General features: G+C 46.4%; 1 protein-coding gene across 1 annotated transcript in view; it reads right to left on the reverse strand.

Moving 5' to 3' along the window:
* LOC135378164 (uncharacterized) overlaps nt 1-21,844 on the reverse strand; it is a 115,841-nt gene that overhangs the window by 58,720 nt on the left and 35,277 nt on the right. Inside the window, exons 13-16 of the mRNA XM_064611082.1 lie at nt 12,166-12,310; nt 11,313-11,455; nt 8,142-8,274; nt 1,122-1,264 (exon numbers count right to left, since the gene is read on the reverse strand). Of these exons, the coding sequence (XP_064467152.1) occupies nt 1,122-1,264; nt 8,142-8,274; nt 11,313-11,455; nt 12,166-12,310 (564 nt within the window). The remainder of the gene's footprint in view (nt 1-1,121; nt 1,265-8,141; nt 8,275-11,312; nt 11,456-12,165; nt 12,311-21,844) is intronic.

The following is a 21,844-nucleotide window of genomic DNA, read 5'->3' on the forward strand; positions in this document are numbered from 1 at the left end:
TTACTCATACGTGACTCTGCATGTCCGCTTTATTGTTCGTGACAATTGTCCGGACTGGTTTTTCTGGTCATCTGGTCATCTGTAAGTCCACATCCTATTTATTCATTCATCTAGATATTTCCACATGTGGGCACTCTTGGTTATACGGTGTTGAACAGAACAAAAAAAACAATGCATCCGATCACATGCACGAGGCTAGACGCGACAATGCAACGTGACGCAATGCGACGCGCAATTTAATGCGATTTAAATTTGATGTAATTTACAAACGGATAAGTCTACGGTTAGGGGCCTTTACGCTTGTTCCCAGATATCGTTTTTTTTTTTTTTTTTGCATATTGCCTAGGATTTTCCAATTTTATGTTTCCCAGTGGCACATCAGACTGACGGTGCCTTGTTTTTCAAAGGATGGTGAAGCTCAGAAGCACCGGTTCGGTGTGGTTTCATTGCACAGCATGTGGGCGGTGGGCTCAAGGGGGCTGTGTAGGAGCTCACGAGCTGTACTTTGTCTGCTTGGATTACAAGAACTAATTTGCATAGTTCATTACCCCGGCGTGTCTCATCTTGCCCCTGTTAGGGGAAGATTAGACAATCTGCATTTTTTAATTTCTTGTTCTATGTTTATGTTAGACTGGCTACGTCCGTTCCCCATTTACAGGTCAGAAGCTCTAGACCCCTGAGAACGTGCCTGTGGCTAGTTTTTCTTTTTTTGAAAAACATGAAAAATATTAAGTGCAAATTTCTGTCACATCTTGCCCCTCCTTACCCTACTCATTAGCACATGTGTACGGGTGTCTTAGTCTTTACATAGTACTGGAACGCACCGGCTTGTAGTGATGCATGATAAATATGCTCTTATTACAAATACGAACACGGGTAAGACATTGCTAACAAACTTTCCAATTAATATGCATACATCAGAATGTGTGGTCCGTTCACAAATCCTGTGATAATTCGACTTGCACTTGTTGACTCAGTGAATACAAAGTGACGATGATCGAAACGCATCCCTCGAGAAAATATACCGCCGTATACTGGTGTACAAGTATCCAGATGGGCACAGTATTCGGTGACAACTACCGAAACTGGACTCCGCACCTACCCACGCGGTCGGTACTTACGTGGTTGATCCTTGCTGCAGCGCGCTCTGAGAGGAGCTGTTACCCTGGTGATTACATTGGAAGCATGTTGGTGGAACAGAGACCGAGCACAACCCGTCTGATACTCAACTTTTGCAAGACACGCACTCAGTTCTGGCACATACCTGTTGTAAAAGCCAGAAAGAACATCGCGTTAGACTTCATGTATCGATTAGCTGGTTTCGATGGTGCTGTCTGACAGGATCCACAAAAAATGTGGATGATTTGATGATATGGTTCCTATAGTTCCAAGAGCATCGGTATGTCTCACGTAGGAGCGCCATCTTTTTTTTTTCTTCAGTGTTAGCGCCGCGAAGCAACTGTGGCTATGAGCGGCGTGCAGATGTGGGAAGATGGAGAGAGGACAGCAGGAATGAGTGGGGGATAGGGGGCTTAGTCGCGGGGCTAGGTCGACTTCAGGGGGAATTGTGCAGACATTCGTCTGGAAAGTCTTCGGAAAACCCAGGGAAAACCTCAGACAGCACAGCCGGTGGTAGGATTCGAACCCACCACCTCCCAGTCTACAGCACGACGTTGGCTACCACCAACGAGCGGGACGCCTTAACCCTCTCGGCCATGCCGTTGGTATAGGAGTGACATCACGAAACGTCACAATACCATACAACAAATAGTGCGTGACTATCTAGCGCCTTTCACGCTCCGTGAAAGCAGCAGCAGAGGCAGCAGCGGAATGCCTCTCTTTACTGCAAATGACATTTACACTCTACGAATTACAAACACAATGGGAAGTAGGTAGCATTGTGAATTCGTGGTTAGCAAAGACACGGTGAAATGCAATCTACGCCATGTGGGGTCCTGTTAGTAGTGCCAGTGCTACATCATTGCCAGCCGTGGATAACCAGCTTAGGTCTGACCCATCAAACAATGAAATACTAATGAAAAACCACTTCGTTCGTTCTTGTTGTTTCTGGACACATCGTTGCAAGTGGAGATGGACCTCAGCGCCATGCTTGACGCGTTACATAGTCATGCATGACTCCAGCAAGAAGCCACTGCTCATTCTTTCACTAAGTGTGAGTGATTTCACGCAGAGTCAGGCAGGGTGGTCCAGGTCGACCTCTCGTTTTTTTTTTTTTTTTTCCGTTCCAATATACAGGGTGTCCACGCTAAGTGTGAACAGATTTTTTAAAAATATATCAATCACTTTTTCCGAGATGAAATCAATTGCAATATAGCATATGCTGAAGGGCACTCCCTTGGGGGGCATTAACAGACTCCTAAGGCAATGTCTTAATTAACTTTCAATAATTAACTTTTTAATTAAGCTACGAAGTTGCTCCAATGAGAACATCTGATCTCTTCGGTCACCAGATACCAAAACTGTTTTCAGAACAAAAATCCGTTCGGTAGATCGTCCGCAAAAAAATTGTGAAGGAACGCCATTTTTTCTTTATTTGGTTTATTGGGCGCATCTTCAAAGAAGTGGCTTTCCTTTACCCCCAGTGTGAGAGAGTGAAAGAGCACAGTGCCGCCTCATGCGTCGAAGATAGCTTTAACTTGCGGAAACAAAACAAAAACACAAATCTATCGGGTGACTCTATCGCGACTGCCCTTATCTTGGGCTGCATTTTCTGTTTTCTGTTGTTTCTTTTTCCAAGACGCAAGAGGCGATAGTGTGCTCTTTCATCCTCTCGTATTGGGGGCGAAGGAAAGACGCGTCTCTAGAGATGCGCAATGAATAAAATAAAGAAAAAATGGCGTTCCTTCACGAATTTTTTGCGGATGATCTATCGAACGGATTTTTGTTCTGATTGATATATTTTTAAAAAATCTGTTCACACTTAGCGTGGACACCCTGTATATTGAAGCCAAGTGCTTAGGAAGTATATTGGTGGAGGAAAATAATCTTCAAGGATGACCATTTCGAGCATAGAGCATTGCAGCGCACCTAGCGCAGTGCATCGAGCATTGCAGCAAAGTCGCTTCATTTGCACTTTGCAAACTTTTTCGGCGCATAACTGCTTTTCTGCAAAGACGAGAAAGTTAACATGAGTGACATCGTTCTGTCCGTCTTTAAATGTTCTCTCCATTCGTATAAAACACGTTGGAAAATCTCGGGCATACTTCCTAACGCCCGTTTAGTGAAGGGTGTAAAAGACAAAAACGCGCAACTTTGGTAGCGTATTTTTCATATTCGCCCACTCGTGACGTGGTTCTTATTCCTAACACTTGTTCATGACAAGCTCACATAGTGTAATTTTTCATTCAGAAGTGGCGGAGGATCCGTTGCGGACACTCAAGAGTAACCTCATCACAGCAACATCTATGGCGCGGCGTCGAAGCCGCAGTAACGTTTTATGGCGCTGTAACTTGACGAAGGCCACACAGAAGGTGTGCGAACTAAGAAGCTGCGCATTTCCTGCGGAGCGGCTGAAATCATAAGCCACAAAGCAGTGAAATATAAACCGCTTTCTGAGAAGCGGTCGACAGAAGACGAGAAGGCGCCTCTTTCCGTCGCGCCTGTTGTCTTCATGCCACTTCATCTAGCAGAACACATTCTGTACCTGCTGAGTGTGAGAACACAAAAACCTCAGTGCTCCTTTGTAAGGGCGTACAATGAACATAGCTCATGTCACAGACCGTATGCTAGCGCAGACCGTGTAACCCTGTGCGAACTAGTGTGGTAAGCACTACGGTGGTAAGAACTACGAAGCACAAGCTACCTAGTAGCAAAGTGGGTGTTTACTGCAACAGGAAAGAGTTGCAAGAGGAAAGAGTGGATGCGACGGTGTCGGTGGCGCAGCTAAGCACAATGCCACACTGTACAACCTGAGATGTACGGCAAGGTAATTAGAAATGTGAAGCTGCCAAATATTCAGATGCTTCATCTAGCAACGCAAAGCATCCATCCCGTTCCTGGAATAGAATCCTCACATGTGTGAGAAAGTAGGATGAACAGGTAATGGTGTTCGTGATGTCTTCACGGTAAAACTTCGAAGAGTGCACGGAGTGGTGTAGCCTTCCACTGTTTTTCTGTTTGTCATCAAACCATGACTGTACGTGCTATCAATTTGTGTTTTGCGCGTATGGCCAACGTTCATGCCGACCTACAGAGCGTTACTCGTGTCTGTGTGTTAACATTTGAACTTTGTCTCGTAATAAACTTCATAAACCAGAACTTGACTATCTCAAATGTAACATGAAGCCACGAAGCAACAAAAGTCCGCTCTCCGTCCTCACTCCGCCGTCACGGACCAACCACGGCATGGATGCGCGGAGAGCACGAAAACGAACAGTGTTTTTTTGTTTTTTCGGTGCGCTATGTGATCTTGTCGTAAACATGTGTGAGGAATACGAAACAGGTCAGGAGTGGGCGAATACGGAAAATAGGCTACAGAAGTTGCGCGTTTTTGCCTTACCACCCCTCACTGAACGCGCGTTAGGAAGTGTGTCCAAGACTTTTCAACAACGTGTTTTATACGAATGGAAAGAGAATTTAAAGACGAACAGAAATATTTTACTCATGTTAACTTTCTGGTATTTGTAGAAAAGCAGTTACGCGCCGAAAAAGTGCGCTTTTTTTTTTTTTTTTTTTGTAAATGAGGCGACTGATTTTTTATTTAGACACCTGCAAAACCTACAACCTCAAAGGTAGAGCAAACAGTACAGCAGCACATAGCCTTAATGGTTACGAACGTACTGAGCCTGAAAATTGTGAGAAAGCGCACAGCTCGAAATTCTTGATTTTCTTGATTCTTGGAGACTCTTGATTCTATATATATTTTCAGCTATTTCCTTCGCTAGGCTTCAATATATATTAGAACAAAAAAAAAACCCGAGAAGTGGACCGCACCACCCGGCCTGACTCGGCGTGAAATCATCCTGTTCCACTAAGTAAGAAGAATACTACGCATGTATCACTGGTTCCAAACTGAAGTTCGACCTCTGCCAAGAGGCGAAATTGGGCTTCCTTTTGTCTCCCAAATGATGATAGAAGAGACCCATAGGCAGCGATGTGGGCTCATGCATTTCTGCGTCGCAGTCTATTCAAGTTACGTTACAGGATTTCATGGGCCCTGCATGTTGTAAGCTGTTGACATGACATTCTGCATTTTAATGACGAGTTACAGATGCGACTAATAAAGTCAGGCAAACGCAGTGTTGTACCCGCTACCAAAACAAAGTAACGGAATGCCCCTACTCGCTACTCCTAAAGAAAAGTAGCGGTATGCCAGCGTCGCTAGAAAAATATCGCGATACCGCAGCAGCTGCCAAATAAAAAGGTAAAAGAAAGTAAATAGTGTCGCTGTTTTCCCGCTACCGTACCATTCTCTTGGCACACACCTTACCGTATGCATTTGGTTGCCGAATGTGTCCTTTGGACAGTGCAATATTTATGCTCCCTCATACAGCCGCATGTAGCATCAAGTAGCAGAGCAGATATATTGTTTCGCATAACTCTAAATGATGCGCAGTGAAGTGAATGCATATATATGCGAATAGCGGGGCATCCGGCTGAGTGAAAGACTATATTTTCAGCTCTCCACAAGGCCCGTATTTATTTCGTGATGCATAGAAACTGTCCGTACTCATTTGTGCAAGAATACTACGCTCTAAGAAAAAAAAGGTGTATTTTACTCCTTTTGGGGACTAAATGCATTGCCACAAAAAATAGTCCTCTTCGGGAGGAAATGAATGTCAGAGTGGAGACTGCATTTCACACTCTGCTCTAAGAGTCCCAGGCACATAATTCGTGCGCATGAACGAAAATACTTTGAATCAAACCTCATCCGTGATATATCGAGTGATACAAAATCTTGCGACATACATAGGGCACAATTTCGCGAGGAAGAACCTCTAACCATTTCTTTCTCTGTGTGGGTGGAAAATTGCTAAGTTGGCTGAGTTATACAGCCTTATGCCATCAAATTAACCAAGAGCACACATTTACGTAGACTGTTGCATTCGGAAGACCATTTGCGCAGTTCAGTGACAATTTGCAGTCTTGTGGAGTAAATGTCGGCTTTAGGGGACTAGAAGCTGAAATTACTCCCCATTTTACCTAGTTATCCTGAGCTCTTAGCTATGGCACTAGCTTGGCGAACATTCTTTCGCTAAAAAAACAGCAGCAGCATCTAAAAAAAGCAGTTCTGATTGCATTTAGGGCCTCTTGCAGTGTCACCACACATCAACCACACACCACACCACACACGGCTGTCGTCATTGCAACTGACAATATCAATGACGTCTTCATCAGAAATGATGGCACACGCTTCATCACGTCCGCCCACATCCAGGTACTCAAGATCTGCTGGCGGACTTCTTGACAGACTCTCGGACGAAGGACCTTCCTCTGCAGCTTCATATGACTGGTCTGGTCATCAGCCTCGCATGGGTACAATGAGAAAGGGGGGATATCCTTGAAGCAGGGTACGGCGTAGTTCACTCTAGCCTCAAGGTTGTCGCCCCCTGGTGCGAAAATGTAGGTCGCACACTCTCTGACCCGAGACCGGCTAAATGACGCAGGTTGTTGGGTACTTCCCTATACGGTTCCTGGAAATTCTTGTCCGGATCCGGAAGCTGAGCCCGGCTAAATGAAGCATGGACTAAAAGCTAAAATGCATAGACTGAAATCTGTCCATCGTTTTTTGTTGAGATAGCGCGGGATCCGGATAAGTGAAGCCCGGATAAACGGGGGTGGAGATATCAGCCAATGCCAACCTCGAACTTTCCCGTCTGCAGATATCGGTCGGCGGACTGATCAGTTGTCCCTGTAGTCAAGCGGCGCAACTGCCATCATAAGCGATCACCCATCGTGTCATTAATAAGCAGCTACCATGTGGTATAAAAGGATCGAACGAATGGCACAATAATCCTGCAAGAAACCTTAGATTTCAAAGGAATTATGGGTTACTGCTTTTGCCTAACCCCTGCTTCCATTCTTCCAGCCACACGACGGCTTCTATCTTACGTTCTATACGAAAAACTATGTTTAATACTCTTTGCCCGGAGTTCCTCAGGAAGGGCATACCCCTGAATATTGCCCCTGTAATGAATCATTTACAACTTTTCCCTAAACATGTCAAACGCTAAAAACGATCGAGTGATTTTAAGTTAATCACCTGGGTACCACCAACAAGCAGGTGTGCAAGGAGCATCATTAATAAGCATGTTGGCCATACACTGACTCCCGAATGCTATTTCTTCCTTTTGTGTGGCTCACATACCTGCAGTGTAGCGTATTTAATGTGAGAATATAACTAGGTCGCGTTCGGCAACCTGTGTAAGCTAAGTAAGGTAATTATATCTTGTCCGAAATGCTCCACCTGCGGCACAAACACCTCAAGCATAGTCGGCGGTATGTTTGGAGTGCCATGACGTTGGGTTTCAGATATATTTTCGTATTCGAGTTCCAAAATACGCCAGGCTTTGTTTACCTGCTGCGAACAATAAAGTTGCAAAACATCTTTTGAAATGTGCTATCGATACGCTCATATAAACGTGTAACCCAGCTTTGTAACCCATATTATGTAGTATGCAAAGTTAAAAAGCTAAAAAAATGCACAGAATAACAGAAATTAAAACATTCGATTGCGCGTAGCTTGCGAGAGTTAGTGAAACCGAGGAAGATGGTCACATCAGTGAGAAAAATAACAAGGAAAAAATATGCTTTCGCCGCTATCTTGCTTTCTTTTTTTCTGTTCCACGTCTTCCATATAGTGGTACCGGTAGCGCAGAGTCCTTCGCTACCAATATTTGAAGGGGAAATGCGTTTTTCCTTACTAGTTTAAAGTGCAGCGGATCGCTACTCCGCTGCGGAAAAAAAGCTTGCTTTTTAGCGTTAGAAGGATCGATACTTTAACAGAGATCGCAGAAGTACCCCAAAATCCTCTTCCTCAAGCATCAAGTACCAGGTACAGAAGACAGTACCGTACAGCAAATACTTGCTATTTGAAATACTCCGAAATCATTGCTCCATACAGCAATGGTCAAAAGCAATAGTTGTAAAGGAAGTCCATAGAAATATCAAGCAGTGCCTACTTGCAGATTTCTTTTGTTCGTGTGCCCTCTTTTCGTAGGGTGCCTTCAATCACTCTGAAGTAGGAGAGGTCGCAAAGGAAGAATCGTTCCATCGCTTGTGGTACCTCGCAACGTAGGGGCAGCATCCCGGCCACTGAAAATTCAATTCAATTCAATTATTGCACCAAACAGGTTTGAGGGCACGGACAAAAAGCTGCAAGAAAACAGCTGTATTGGCGTTACTGTCCAAAGGGCTTCTCAAATAAAATCCCGTACAGCTCGCATCAGAGTTCACTTGAACACCATTCCGGCCTGCGGACCCTGGTGGTGCTTAGTAGAAATAACGGCGGAGGGTGTTTTTTGTACCACAATGATGACCCTCATTCAACTTCGCAGGCTGGAGCGGTGTTCAAGTTAACTTTGACGCGAGCCGTACATGGTTCTTTTTCACGCATCTGTAGAGCACAGCACGCAATGTGCATATAGGGACTGGTTTTTGCTAAACAATGTTCCACGAGCATTCCTAAGGATATCTTATGCATATTATACAATACTACATGCAGTTTTCCTAAATACGCAATTGGAACTGAACTGCAGTCATGTGAAATCCTCCTGAATACTTTGCTGGAGGTAGGAGCGAGTAGCACGGGACGATGCTAGGTCAGCTGAGGCACGCGACTGCACTGATCGTGGGAACAGAAATCGTGCTGCAGCCGTGATGTACTGTCGTGGCCACTGTTAACCAATCTCCCGTTCCCGTGGCCTCGCTCCGATAAGCGCTCGACAACCGGAGAACAGTGGAAATAGCAACGGACAGGGCGATAATCACTTTGGGGGCGTTCAGTTGCAGGTATGATATCGTTTATTGACAACACCTTTAAGAACGGCCCAAGCGCATCGAAAGAAGCCCCAGGGCCGTCTCAGGACAGTCTTAGACCAGCAGGCTTCTTTCATTGCGCTTCGGCCGTCCCCCCCCCTTTTTTTTTCCGCACGTGTTAGCAACAAGTGATACTATGCCAGCACCCGGCCATCCCCCAAAATAACAATAGACTGGTCTAATGCTGTTTCCACTGTTCACTGTTCAGTGGTCACGACAGTACTTTCATCTTTCCTTAAAAAAGTAGTACTAAACAAGTAGTAGATGTAGTAGCACAAGGAAGTTACAACTAATGTTGGAACATTTTCGGGCTCACGGAGGTAGGCGGCTACGTGCCGAGCTTCTGTTTGAGGGGTTTGCGTTGTAGCTTTACGTTGTAGTTGTTGCAGGACAGTGAAGAATAAAGCTCGTTTGCACAAGAAACGAACATCTATGGCGGACATCTATGAACGTCACCAATCGTATGCAAGCCTAATAGCGATCGTGAAAATATATCAGTACGGACTAGTATTGCAAAAATCACAGTAGAGCGTACAGCCCGGGCGTGTTGCTTGTAAGTGAGGCCGATGATCAATAAGACAGCATACAGAGCCATAATATTGGACGAGCGGACACTTGCCAAGCCTAGGGGAGCCAGCACTATACGGCCGATGCAGAGCACCTAGAGAACCCTATAAAAATATCGAACGAAAAATGGTGCTGTGCATCGTTGGATGTGCGTGCGTCAAAATTTAATTCAAAGGAGGAAGCTCCTCAGCACTGCGTCTCTTCTTGTATGCGCTTCAGTAAAATGGCGTATCAGCCGTATGCTCTGCATTAATCGAGCCGAAACGATGATTTGCTTGTGGCATACATTGCTACCTTGCAAAGAATGGAATATCTGAAATCAACAAACGCGCTCTTTTGTAGCCAGTACTCTTCGCAGAGGATGCCTTGTCAAAAGCCACTGCAGCAGTCATCTATCATTGCATAAAAGGAGGAACTACTCTGGCGATACTCTCTGCTACTGACAAAAAGCACGCGCAAGCCGAAGTCTCAATCACTGTACGCGATATACAAACCACTCACTGTCTTATCGCATACCCCTAACAACGGCAAGAGGGTTCGCAATGCTGCATTCTTAATATTATCTGCTTTCAGGGACCTGCACAAATGCAAATTGGGACAGCCCTAATTTCGTGACAGCACTATGATCCTCGGTTATTCCAGGGTCGCTCTTTACTTCAACCATATCTAGGATCCCTGGTACTGTGCTCCACTGCAGCATCATGTGGCAATGTTGGCGACCACAGCTCGGAGCACACCTTTCCCAGCGCTCCGCAACTGCGTACCTGTACACAGCCTTTCTAAGACTGCTTGTGAGGTATGGGAACGGGTACAATGATGCAAGTAGTCGGTGCCTGTACTCCGCCACTTCACGTGAATGCTGTAAATGGGATCGATGTCAGTAGTAGTCAAGCCCTAAAGGCGGTGTCACACTGGGCCGACAACCGAGAGAACCTGTCGGCTGACATCCGGACATCGTATCCGCGAAGCAGTCACACTTCATATACAAAAGACGGCCGACACAGACATCCGTATGTCCGCCGTCGCCGAATGCTGCTGTCAGCGGGCCTCTCCTGACAAACAAGCCTGGAACACTGAATGAAAGCGACAAGCTGCGTTGTCCCTTCTTTCAACATGGCGTCCTGTAATAAGCCTTTTGGCAAAAGTGCCGTGAACTCTCGTTGTTCACGGTCCTTCATCAGCAAGTCGCATAACTCTGTTGCTGTCTGTCGGCGCAGTGTGACAGCTGTGCTTCGCAAAACAGTGACAAGGTCTGTCTTCTGTCGGCGTCGGCGCAGTGTCGGTGTCGTGGCACGTCGGTCCAGTGTGACAGCGCCTTCACCGAACATGACCGTCTCGGTATTTGTCCACTCCTTTCCTGGGCATGCTGCGTTTCTGCAGGCAAGTTGATGTTGTCTTTCACGTATGCTGCCTGTGTGGTCAAGTGCTCAATCCTCAGGCCAAGAATATGTGTCATTCGTGGCCCTCGGGAATTGGCCGCTATCCGCTCCAGTACTCGCCATACAGACGTCGGTAAGAACGGTGGTGCCAGGGCAATGCTTGTACCCCTGAAGCGCTTTTCCATATTGTTGGTTCTACAGAGGGCAGCATGTCGCAGAATCTGGCATTGTGCTTAAAAGTTGCGAGCACAGCGTGCCTCATGATAATGTTGCAAATTGCGCTAAGCTCTACAGATTTACGTGTGCAACGTAAAGAGAAAATATCGAAGCGCTGCCGCATGCGTATCAACAGGTAAGCGAATTACTCACTGTACTTCTTCTTGCACCCTGGTTGATACAATTGAGTCATTTGATAGGCCAGCTGGTTGGCCATCATCACTACCTCATTTGGTCCAGTGCAACCCAGCTCAGTCTGTGCTCTCTTATAGCAATCCCTATACTGTGCTATGCACCTGCAATGGAGAGAATAATATGTGAGATATGAGAGCATGAAACGTAAACCCTACTAAGAAAGCACGCCAAAACCGTAATTAACTTAATAGCAAGCAACATCTTCGTATAGACTGTTAGGGCGAACTTTTGGTGTGGTGCACACCAAGCTTGAGGCCCACATCGTCCCAGCTCTTTTTCCGATGTCCCTTATACTACCAAGAGGCGACGGCGATGAACCGCGAGCACACACAAGTGAGCGTGCCACAAGTGAGTTCCTAACTGCAGTTCACCTGGCTCCTGAACTAAGAGAAACGACCCAACCAGTCACACGCAGTTTGGCAATCGTCCATCGTGCCTTCCTTCTGGTCAGGGTCCAAGGGCTAGTAACCTACTATACCAATCTCGGTAAATCAGTTAACGAGTAGCATCCTGACGGTTTCGAACCCGTTCGAGGAGGCCAGGAACTTTGTGGCCTGTATACAATTTGCTTGGAGAGTACATTAAGTACAGGAGCCGTGTACGGAAATTTTAGCGCACACTAAAGAACCCTCAGGTGGGTCAAAATTCCGAATAAGCACTGATTGAATAGCATCGAGACGGGGTAAAAGCACAGGTTGCGCTAAGCCCGCCAATAATGCACCAGTCACTCAACAAATCGTGGCAGAACGTTGGGTTGTGCGCACAGCAGTCCCAATCGATATGACATTTTTTGGAGCATACGTAAACATACGTGCAAGGATCTTGACTTTCCATAGTAACCTGCAAGGCAATACCACAGGCGAAGAATCGTCGTAGGAGGTCCTTAGAGCATTTAGAAGGTGTGGGCGGCACTGGGCCCACAGGTGGAATCGGTGCTTGTGTAGGAACCGGGGTCGCTGGAACATAAAATGTCCTGTCCATTAAACAACAGTAGCACAGTATGAAGGTTAAATTCATTGGGTGCATTCTTCCTCACCCTTTCCTTTGTGAGGTACATTTGGTGCCCAGCACCAGAACACGCACAAACAAGACAGGCTTGTCTACTGCTCATAAAGCACTGTAAAGCTCAAATACACTCAGAAAAGAGACGGCGAAGCTATTTGCGCTTTTGACCCCTCTTCACACTGACTCCATCGCCCCGTCCTCTCTTCTCCCATCTATTTCACACCGCCGCCGTCAATTCAGTAGAAGGGACGTGCGCACAGAATACACATTTTTCCCCAGGCGCACCAAAAGAGAATCGTGTGATCACTGACACAATACTGTTACGGTCACGTTTATTCCGAAATCATACAAGGTTAAAATGTTCTCAACACTTCACGACCGTTCCATGTCACACCGCTTTCCAATCGCCCAGTGTCTGTCTGCCACCGTGTTGCCCGTTTATACTCCCTTATGATGAGTAGTAGAATGCAGTAGAATTATGATGCAGCTGGGCTGCAGCGGTCGAAAAGGGTAATTTTTGAGAAGGGTAATTACTGTGGGAAATATATGCAGCTCCATTGATGATGAGGGATCAAATTAACCCGTCCACCGTCATAAGTACAAAAAAAATCACCTGTCATGGAGGTCATTTGACTCCATCAAACGTCAAACAGCTCCACTGCTTACAGGGGGTAAATTTTTTCCGTTAGGGAAGGATTCTCGACAAAATATAAACGCTGGCTTATGCACTAAGAAATGCAAGATCTTATTCTCTCGTAGTCTCAATACCATGACATGTCCTTCCCTCTTGGCATCTTGCTATCCATTTTGTCTGGTCTCTAATCTCTCATTGTCTACTCCCATGTCATGCCCGAAACGAATAAATCTCTTGGGTACCTACACCGTAACCTTAAGCTCGCACCCCCTGATCTACGACTGCTTGCCTACACTAGCGCGATTTGCCCGAATTGGAATATGCCTCAGCAATCTGAGACCCTTATCAAGACTACCTCATCAAAATGCTAGAAGGGGTGCAGAACCGAGCTGTCAGATTCATCCATTCCAACTACTTGCGTCATACAAGCGCTACTACGTTATACAACCAGTTGTCATTAAGCAAGTTATCAGTACGGCACCCTGTGTGCCGGTTATGCCTTTTCAATTAACTGTTTTATCACCCACCTAGTCTTTCCCGATCTTTGCCCCCTCCATCTCACATCTCAGCCCAGTAAGACCATTTCAAGATTCAACGCCCCCGGATTCGGCCGGCCCTCGGCCCGGCTCTTTCTTTCCACGAGCGATATCCCAGTGGAACGCTCTTCCCTTCAACATTGTATGTAAACGAGACATAGCTCATTTCAGAGCCAGCGTTGTGCCGTTTTGCACTTATCATAAACTTCTTCATCATCATCAACATTTCCTTATTACTAGTTATCTATCTTGCAGTTCTCACTGTTATTAGATAATTGTGCTTGATCTCTAATAGCCGAACCATTTAGCCCTTCCGTCATGCAATTGCCCGTCAGGCCACCTTGACGTATACCAACAAAAGGGTGACTGGAGATGAAAGTGCTGAAAGCACTGTGAAGCACTGTGAAGTCTTTTTGACATTCGGCATCATGGCCTGCAGCGCCTCACACATGCCACGTGAGGTACGCCACCCCGCCTTGATCGTTGGGTTCACCACGGACATCCGTCACATCAAGGGTGACCCAACCATGTTGCTGATACGCTGTCTCAAGCGGAAGCAGCCGCTGCGTGCCTTGTTCCCCCCTCCCTGTATTGTCTACGGTGCTCTAGTGAGGGCACAGCTGGACGACGCTCAACTGGCGAGCCTTTACAGCCCACGCAATCACCTGACCATCTCCAAGGTCTCTTTAGCCGGCTCGTCACAGCTTCTGTATTGTGACGCATCACCCGGAACGTCGCGACCTTACCTCCCTCGATCTTTTCCTTGCGCAGACTTCGAAGCATTTCACTCCTTGGCTCATCCTCATGTTCGGCTCGTTCTACATTAGCCGTTGGGCTCGTACAGGTTTTCATGCCAGCGTGCGAAAGCGCAGCGTCATGCGACCTCCCCTGCGCTGCCCTTTTCCATCTCGGCCGCTCGGTTTCGCCAAGTACATCTAGACATCGTCGGCCCACCTCCACCATCCGCTGGCAGGCATATCTACTCACGCGTACGAACCGGTTCACGCGTTGACCCTGTTGGGGTCTTAACGACGAAACTCTGGGTATGGTGAGCTAGAATGACTGGTGTGCATACCGGCCTATCCAATGCATGGGAGCGCTTGGTCGCGGCCGTGGCACCCGACCACGTGCGATTGTGTACATGGATGCGCTGAAGCTCGCTGCGCGCCTTGCGGAAGGATTTTTGTGGGGATCCGAGGTACTCTTCTGTTTCGTATCACATGCCCTTTCCGTGAAATTCAGAAGTTCGCACCGCGCCGGCCGAGAAACGGAACAGTGTCGATGGATGGTTTATCAAGGGCATCACGAGCTCAGTGCAAGGTCGTTGCTTGCTGAGGTTATCTCTCACTCTCTTGCAATTGATAATTTGTTGTTTACAACAATGATCATAAGCGATGCAACAGTGGTAGGTCTGTGCATATCGTAGTATTCTCGCTCAGACTTGAGGGATCTTTGCGCTTCGGGGAACCCTTCCAGTAGCATTGGCAATGCGTTGGGCGTTCGCTCGCTGCGCGTGCACAATCTATAAGCAACTTCTTGTACCCCGCCGAAAAGCTGATAGCCTCCTCAGCCGGAATCGAATCCACAACCTGACGCCAAACAATTGAGGGTTTTAGTAACGGTGCCTCCACTGATTGTAAAGTACGCGTAGACTTGGTTAGACGATGTGCAATGGCTATTCCTTGCAATTTAACTGTGCTTGTTTTCTCGCATTCGAAATCAGCTATCGCATAAGGACCGCGTCCAGGCACAAGTATGCCAGGATTGTGTATCGAAGGCAAGGGAAGGGCCACTACAGGACCTCACAGTATGACCCGAGACAGCACGGTTTCAATAGAGAAATCAGCAACAACAAATGGTTGGATGTTATATTTTCTAATTCCACACAGTTTTCAGAAACTGTTTCTCTCAGTGATTCACAGGTTAGAGCATAGCGTCGGACTCGTGCGCAGTGCAAGAATTATCGAACCTGGTCACAGTTTGTGATGCGTATTCTTTCGCGTTTTATTAGGCCGGTAAGTGGCCGGGATAAGTAGGGAAGCGCACCAAGCGTGCGGATAAACAGTTTTAGACAGTTTAATCAGGGGTCAGATAAACCCTCGTCGCTTCGGACTCTGAGCGGGTGACAAACGTAGGACCGCGCAGTGCTTTACAGACGATTGCCTAATCAAATACCGCCATCATATGTACTAAACCGCATTGTATTTGATGCGATATAAATTACATCTAAGCATGCGACATTATCTTCACTTGTTATCCCTTAACGATAAGCCACCCGACGTTTCGTTTGCTTTTCTATTCATCCTGTTCTGAAGCCCTTAGCTGGTGCACGTACAAGTGGAAAGAACTTCGGCGATAATGTGCCTGCTGTTCAGTCACATCATAACTACTGCTTGTTGCTCGCTATTTTCAAGAAATGAGACTATGTAAGAACCGAAGGAAGTGTGTTTGGGGAACCCACTCATTGTTTTAGCCCGTACTGCCTGTATGTGTACATCTCGCGCTTTTTTATTGTATCAAATGAGGCCAATAAAATTTCTTTATATATAACTAGTTTGTTGAATGCCAGTATTCAATAGCAAGCAATGGACGAGCGTCGCTAAAGTTGGAAGTAAGAACGACAAGATAAAAACTGCAATAAAATAAACATTACAGCGTCCTTGTTCCCCGAATATTCACCAGCTGAACGCGTGAAAGTGCGGGTAGTCAGACAACAATACTGGTGGTCGAATTTCTGAAGAAAAAGACTAATTTATGGAGCAGCTTCGTTTGCAGCGGACACACAAAACTTTTCTTTAAGAACGAAGATGAAAATAGCAGCGGCGCTCGGCATGTATCATGATACCTGATAACAGCGAGACGATGTCTTTCTAGAAATGAGAAAGATTAGTGAGATTACGGGGGGTAACCCTGAATGCTGTATCAAAATAGGACGGTATACACTGCCTGCGTAGCATAAAAGGTGGTGGCTACTTCCGAGCGATCTGCCTGCTTGTCTGGCGGCACATGCTGCTCGAGCGGGGCGGGGGGCGTTCTGGACTTCATAGGCAACTGTGCTGACATTTGTCTTAAAGTGTACAAGCAAAGCCCAGCCTCAGACAGCACAGCTTCCTCAGAGATTCGAACCCGGGTTACCTCCCAGTCTCGGCATGCCATGTCAGCATAAAAGGGCACCTCACATTCTAACACATAGTGACCCCCAGCACCAGGAGGGCCGCAGCAGATTTGTTCGCGGAGTGGCCCGGACTTGACCCCGTTTGGGAATGCTAGTTCTGCTGCATCTTCCAAAATTTGGGCGGCAGAACAGCTGGACTAGAAAGCATGATATGCTTTCTAGTCCAGCTGATTCATTCTGATTATATATCAACTGTGAAATAGAAAACTTGTTGCACCGCGAAAAGCCGGGAAAGGGGGAGAGCAGTGACAAACCCTGTTCTGAAATCGTACCATTGCCTCTACGACGAAGATATAAAAGAGACAGAGTGTTCCTACAGGATGTGACTCTGTCTAAACAGGATCTCACCTTCCACTACGTCTAGTACGATGTTCGCGACAAATACATAGTACACCCAGACTTTTGCTTGTCAAACGACGCGATTACATGTTATGAGATAAATAAGGAGATGTTCTTCAGCCTTGCATAATTTGATGTGAAGAATTGGCTTAGGTATCTGACTGATTTTCCCAATACTCTGCATCTATTAGTACATGACGCTGTTTTCGGAAATGGCGTCTTAAACAAACTTTCAGCGTGAGTATGGAAAGATTTGTGTGACTTTCAGAGCGTGTATCACAATGGTCAGTCTGTCGCGCCCAAAAACTTTATACATTGCGCACCAGTGTATCATTGCATTATACGACAAACGCATCATGTTGGGTTGTACAACAATGGCGTGTACAAAAATCCTGCAGCCAAAATTTTAGCAGCCTTCCACCATGTCTCAATACGGAAGATAAGCTGAGTGACTTTTCTTTGAATGTTTCAAGTGGGTCAGGGCATATACAGACAAGCAGCCAGCAGCAAGCAGCAAACGAGTATGTACTCTGCTGTGAATGCAAACTACCTCAAGTATACCTTTATGACTATCAAAGGCACTTCCAAATGCATTCATCTATACATAACGTATCTGTGTGATGTACCCAAAGAGACTGGAATGGAATGCCTTTGTGCTATCTCACAAAACATGTGAGAGCTTCAGACAGAATTGTACATAACAAAAATACTCTACTAAGTTACTTTACCTTAAGTGCTTTTGGGAGTAACTTGGTATCTTACAAATACTTTTAAAAGGCAGTATTTACTATCTTGACTTGAATACTTTTTTTAGTATCTTGTACAAGCTTGGCTCCATGATATAGTGCAGCAGTCCACTCCATTCCTCCCGTTTATTTATTTCTTGCTTTTTTTCCTTTGGGTTATATATGGCTAGGCGAACATTCCCTCGAAGAAAGTATGTAACTACAAGGTCACTAATTACAATTCATTAATTATCCTCTTTAATTACGGGATTTCGCGCAGAAGCGATGTAACAGAACGAGAGGTATTTCTTATCCCCCCAAAAAAATTATCTCCCGATTACCCCAAGAAGGAATCGAAAGGCATTGAAACACTGCCTTTACCACAACATTCCAAAACGCGAACTCGTCCGTCGGTCGTAATCATACCTCCGAAGCGTGACGTATCAGCACGTCCACATTTTTCTCTTTCTCCCCCTGTATCTGCCAGATTGCCTCAATTTCGGCCATCGCGGGAACTCCCTGGCTTCCCCGGTGCTCTTTGCGCATGGGGTCACATGGCCGTGAGGGCGCAAGAAGCGGCAGCGGGTCGAGTCCTTGGTAGCCACCTATCGGCAGGCCCGTCGTCACGACCCGGTTCAGTCGCCGTTCAGCACACCATTCATTCTAGCTGACCATACTCTGGGCTAGCGTTGTCCCAGGGCAAGCGAGTGAGTCAGACAAGACCAACCATCTATTCTGGTCCAGTCCGAATGATCGCACTTCATCATCCTCCACCAGGACCATTTATTTTCGTCAACCTCATGTGTAATATAGCGACAAAGAAATATAAGCGATAATATACAAAAAAAACTACAACAAAAAGATTTGCGCTGGACGAAAAAAAAATGTTTGGTTCAACAGGCCCGAGGCATGGGCCCAACATCACAGCAACTACTGTGTAGATCCTTCTTGGACACCTGGGTCTCGAGAGGCTTGGTGCGCCGGCCGCCATCACTAACGACCGCGGAAGGCAGTTACATCTCGCCCATTTGCCGTATTTGATGTATGTCGCGTTCTTGGGAGCTCAGAACCGCTGACAACTGCATACCTCTCCTGCCTCGTAGAATGCCTCGGGGGGTCCCCGAAATCCACCATTAAGAATAAACGTTTAAGAATAAAACATTCAAGAATAATCCGCTTAAAAAATACACGGTTAAAAATATATATCCTAAAATAAACCGCTTACTATCCCCGATTAGAGATCACCGTTTAATAATCCACTATTAAAAATAAACTGTTTCAAGATCCCCTCACAATCTAGCACGGAGGCGGATTGATTACAATTTACGCTGGGTTATATCATGTTATGTTAGGTTAGTTTAGTTTGGTTTCGGTTAGTTTGGGATAGTTTAGGCTAGTTTGGTCCTGTGAGGTTAGGTTAAGCCCCTTAGCTTGCAGTTCACCTTGATTTGGGCCGTACCACGTGACCCTAGCAACTGTAGGGTGGATTTGGGGGGATTCTGAAAAGATTTATTTTTAACGGTATATTCTTAACCGTGGACCCCATAGCGTTTATATTTAAACGGGGATATTTCGGCGATTATTTTTGTGCGTTTATTTTTAAGCGTATATTCTGGGGCGTATTTTTAACAGTGGGTACTTACGCGTTTATTTTTGAAAGATTATTTTTAATGGTTTCAAACGGGATACACCCGAATGCCTCTACCAACGACTCAAGGACGTCCTAGACTTGAGAACGCCATACACTGGCTGGATCCAGGGCCGGCATATAGGAAGGGAGGGGGGGGGGGTAATTACCCCCACCCCCGATGTCCTTTCGGAGGGGTGGGGGGCGAAAATGACGGCGGGATGGCTTGCAGTTCACATTGTTTGACGTCCCACAACTTGATGACAGTCGTATGTAAAGCTCTGCTGCATTGTTAGCCGGTCACAAGTGTGGTCTTTGCAAGGCATATATTAACGCATGTGTACAAGCCTATCCTATCAACAGAATAGAATATATCAAAGGTTCCGTTTATGCCGTGTGGTACGCTTTTCATTCATTCCGTTGTACCACGTTTCCGTTCGAGGTGTTATGTGCTTAGGAATCACCCACGGAACGCACGACCAAAGAAAAGTTGTGTGGTACGGGCGGGGAGGTGGCGCAAATCTCGAAGTGTGCCCCCCAGGACCAAAAAGTAGACGCCGGCCCTGGCTGGACTCTAGTCTACCCCTGGTCCTGCTTGCCATCCAGTCAGGCGTCAAGGGTTCTGGTCCCTTTGCTGCCTATTTGGTGTACACCTAGCTGCTTCGACTATCGAGCGAATGCGTCGATGCCTGCGCAACGAGTCACCCTCTTCCCGACATGCAGGACTTCGCCACACGACTGCCACTCTCCTGTGCAACCTTCAGGCCTCCACCCATTCCGGGTGGGACCACCACGGTCTGTTTTCGGAGACCCACGTGTTCATCGGACAAAAGTGCCTACGATGACCTGTTCCCTCGTGGAGAGCCGTAGCGACGACGTCGGAGGTCCTCCGATCGTATCCGTCGATCGCGCGAATCCCCCCACTCCTGATGAGTCCACCTTCACTGCGGCCACGTTGTTACCGCCGTTGTTAGGTGTACGTTACCGCACGCATGTTTGAACTATAGCTGGGGTGTTATTTGTCTACGGACAAGTCATTCAAAAAGCGATAAAACCCCAGTGCAGGGGACACACAGAGACGAAACACAGACGAAGCACTGACTTTCAAACACCTTTAATGGCAGAGGCAACGCTTAAGTACACCAACTGCACCCAATTGACCCCTAGTAGTAGCCAAGCCCATCATGCTGTAATCACAACAGTTATCACGCCAGGAGCACCAAGTAAACTCTCCCCCCCGAGAACCAGAATTCGAGTTAGTTATCAATTCAATGTTATCAAATTCATCAGTTCATTGATAACCAACTCGAATTCTGGATCTCGGGGGGAGGGGGGGTGGAGTTTACTTGGTGCTCCTGTTTGCGTGCTAACTGTTGTGATTACAGCATGATGGCCTTGGCTACTACTAGGGGTCAGTTGGGTGCAGTTGGTGTACTTAAGCGTTGTCTCTGCCATTAAAGGTGTTTGTCAGTCAGTGCTTCGTCTGTGTTTCGTCTCTCCGAGTCCCCTGCACTGGGGGTTTTATCGCTCTTAGAATGTACCACCAAAGAGCCCGGTTTTTATCGCTTTTTAACGAGATATTCCTTGAGCGCTATTCCATGCTGCTGCTACGCACGCAGTGTGTATACAGGGTGTCCCAGAAAACGTGTTATTGAATTATAATTTTAAAAAAAATTACGACACCTAGAATCATGCGGTCAACGGTATTTGTTCTTGCTAGGTTCTTGCCACCACTTGATGTAAATGTCATGTAACGTAAGTTTAATTACGCACATTTTTGCGAATTTCCCAAGTAAATGTCACTTTTTTACCTTACCAATGTGAAAAGCGTGCCGAATCCACTCAAGTTCATTATAAATGTCAAGAATATTGAGGAGGTATCCCACCGGAAAAAAAAAGCCGAACATCATGCTTCTCGGGGCACCAAGAGCATATAGCGCGCGACAACTTTTTGAGCGCAATCCGAAGTCCTGAGCAATCCTGAGTTAGTCCGAAAAAAGGAGGTTGGAACCCACACCACAGAGTGATGGAGAGAAAAAGTTACCCAAGCAGCACAATGTACTGAAAGTCGAGTGCAATAGGGGTGGACGGTATGTGTCTTATCAATGTTCTTAAGTTTCACGAGTCTGCTCAAGGCCTTCCACCTACCCGTCCACCCCTATTCCACTCGACTTTCAGTACAATACCCAGTTTCTGAAATTGGGAAATGGAAGGCATGATCCCGGCGGAAGCCAGATGCGATAAGTCACGTCTGTGTTATATCTTTCTACTATCCCGGTGTGGGCCGGGATTCCAACCTCCTTTCGTCGGACTGACAACGATTGCGCTGAAAAATTCGTCGCGCGCTATGCTCCGGGTGCTCCGTATATCATGATGTTCGGCTATTTTTTTCCCGATGGGATAGCTCCTCAATATCCCTGTCAATCAATATCAATATCATTAATTTGTG

Source organism: Ornithodoros turicata, chromosome 1, assembly GCF_037126465.1.
Source record: "Ornithodoros turicata isolate Travis chromosome 1, ASM3712646v1, whole genome shotgun sequence".
Taxonomy (NCBI): domain Eukaryota; kingdom Metazoa; phylum Arthropoda; class Arachnida; order Ixodida; family Argasidae; genus Ornithodoros; species Ornithodoros turicata.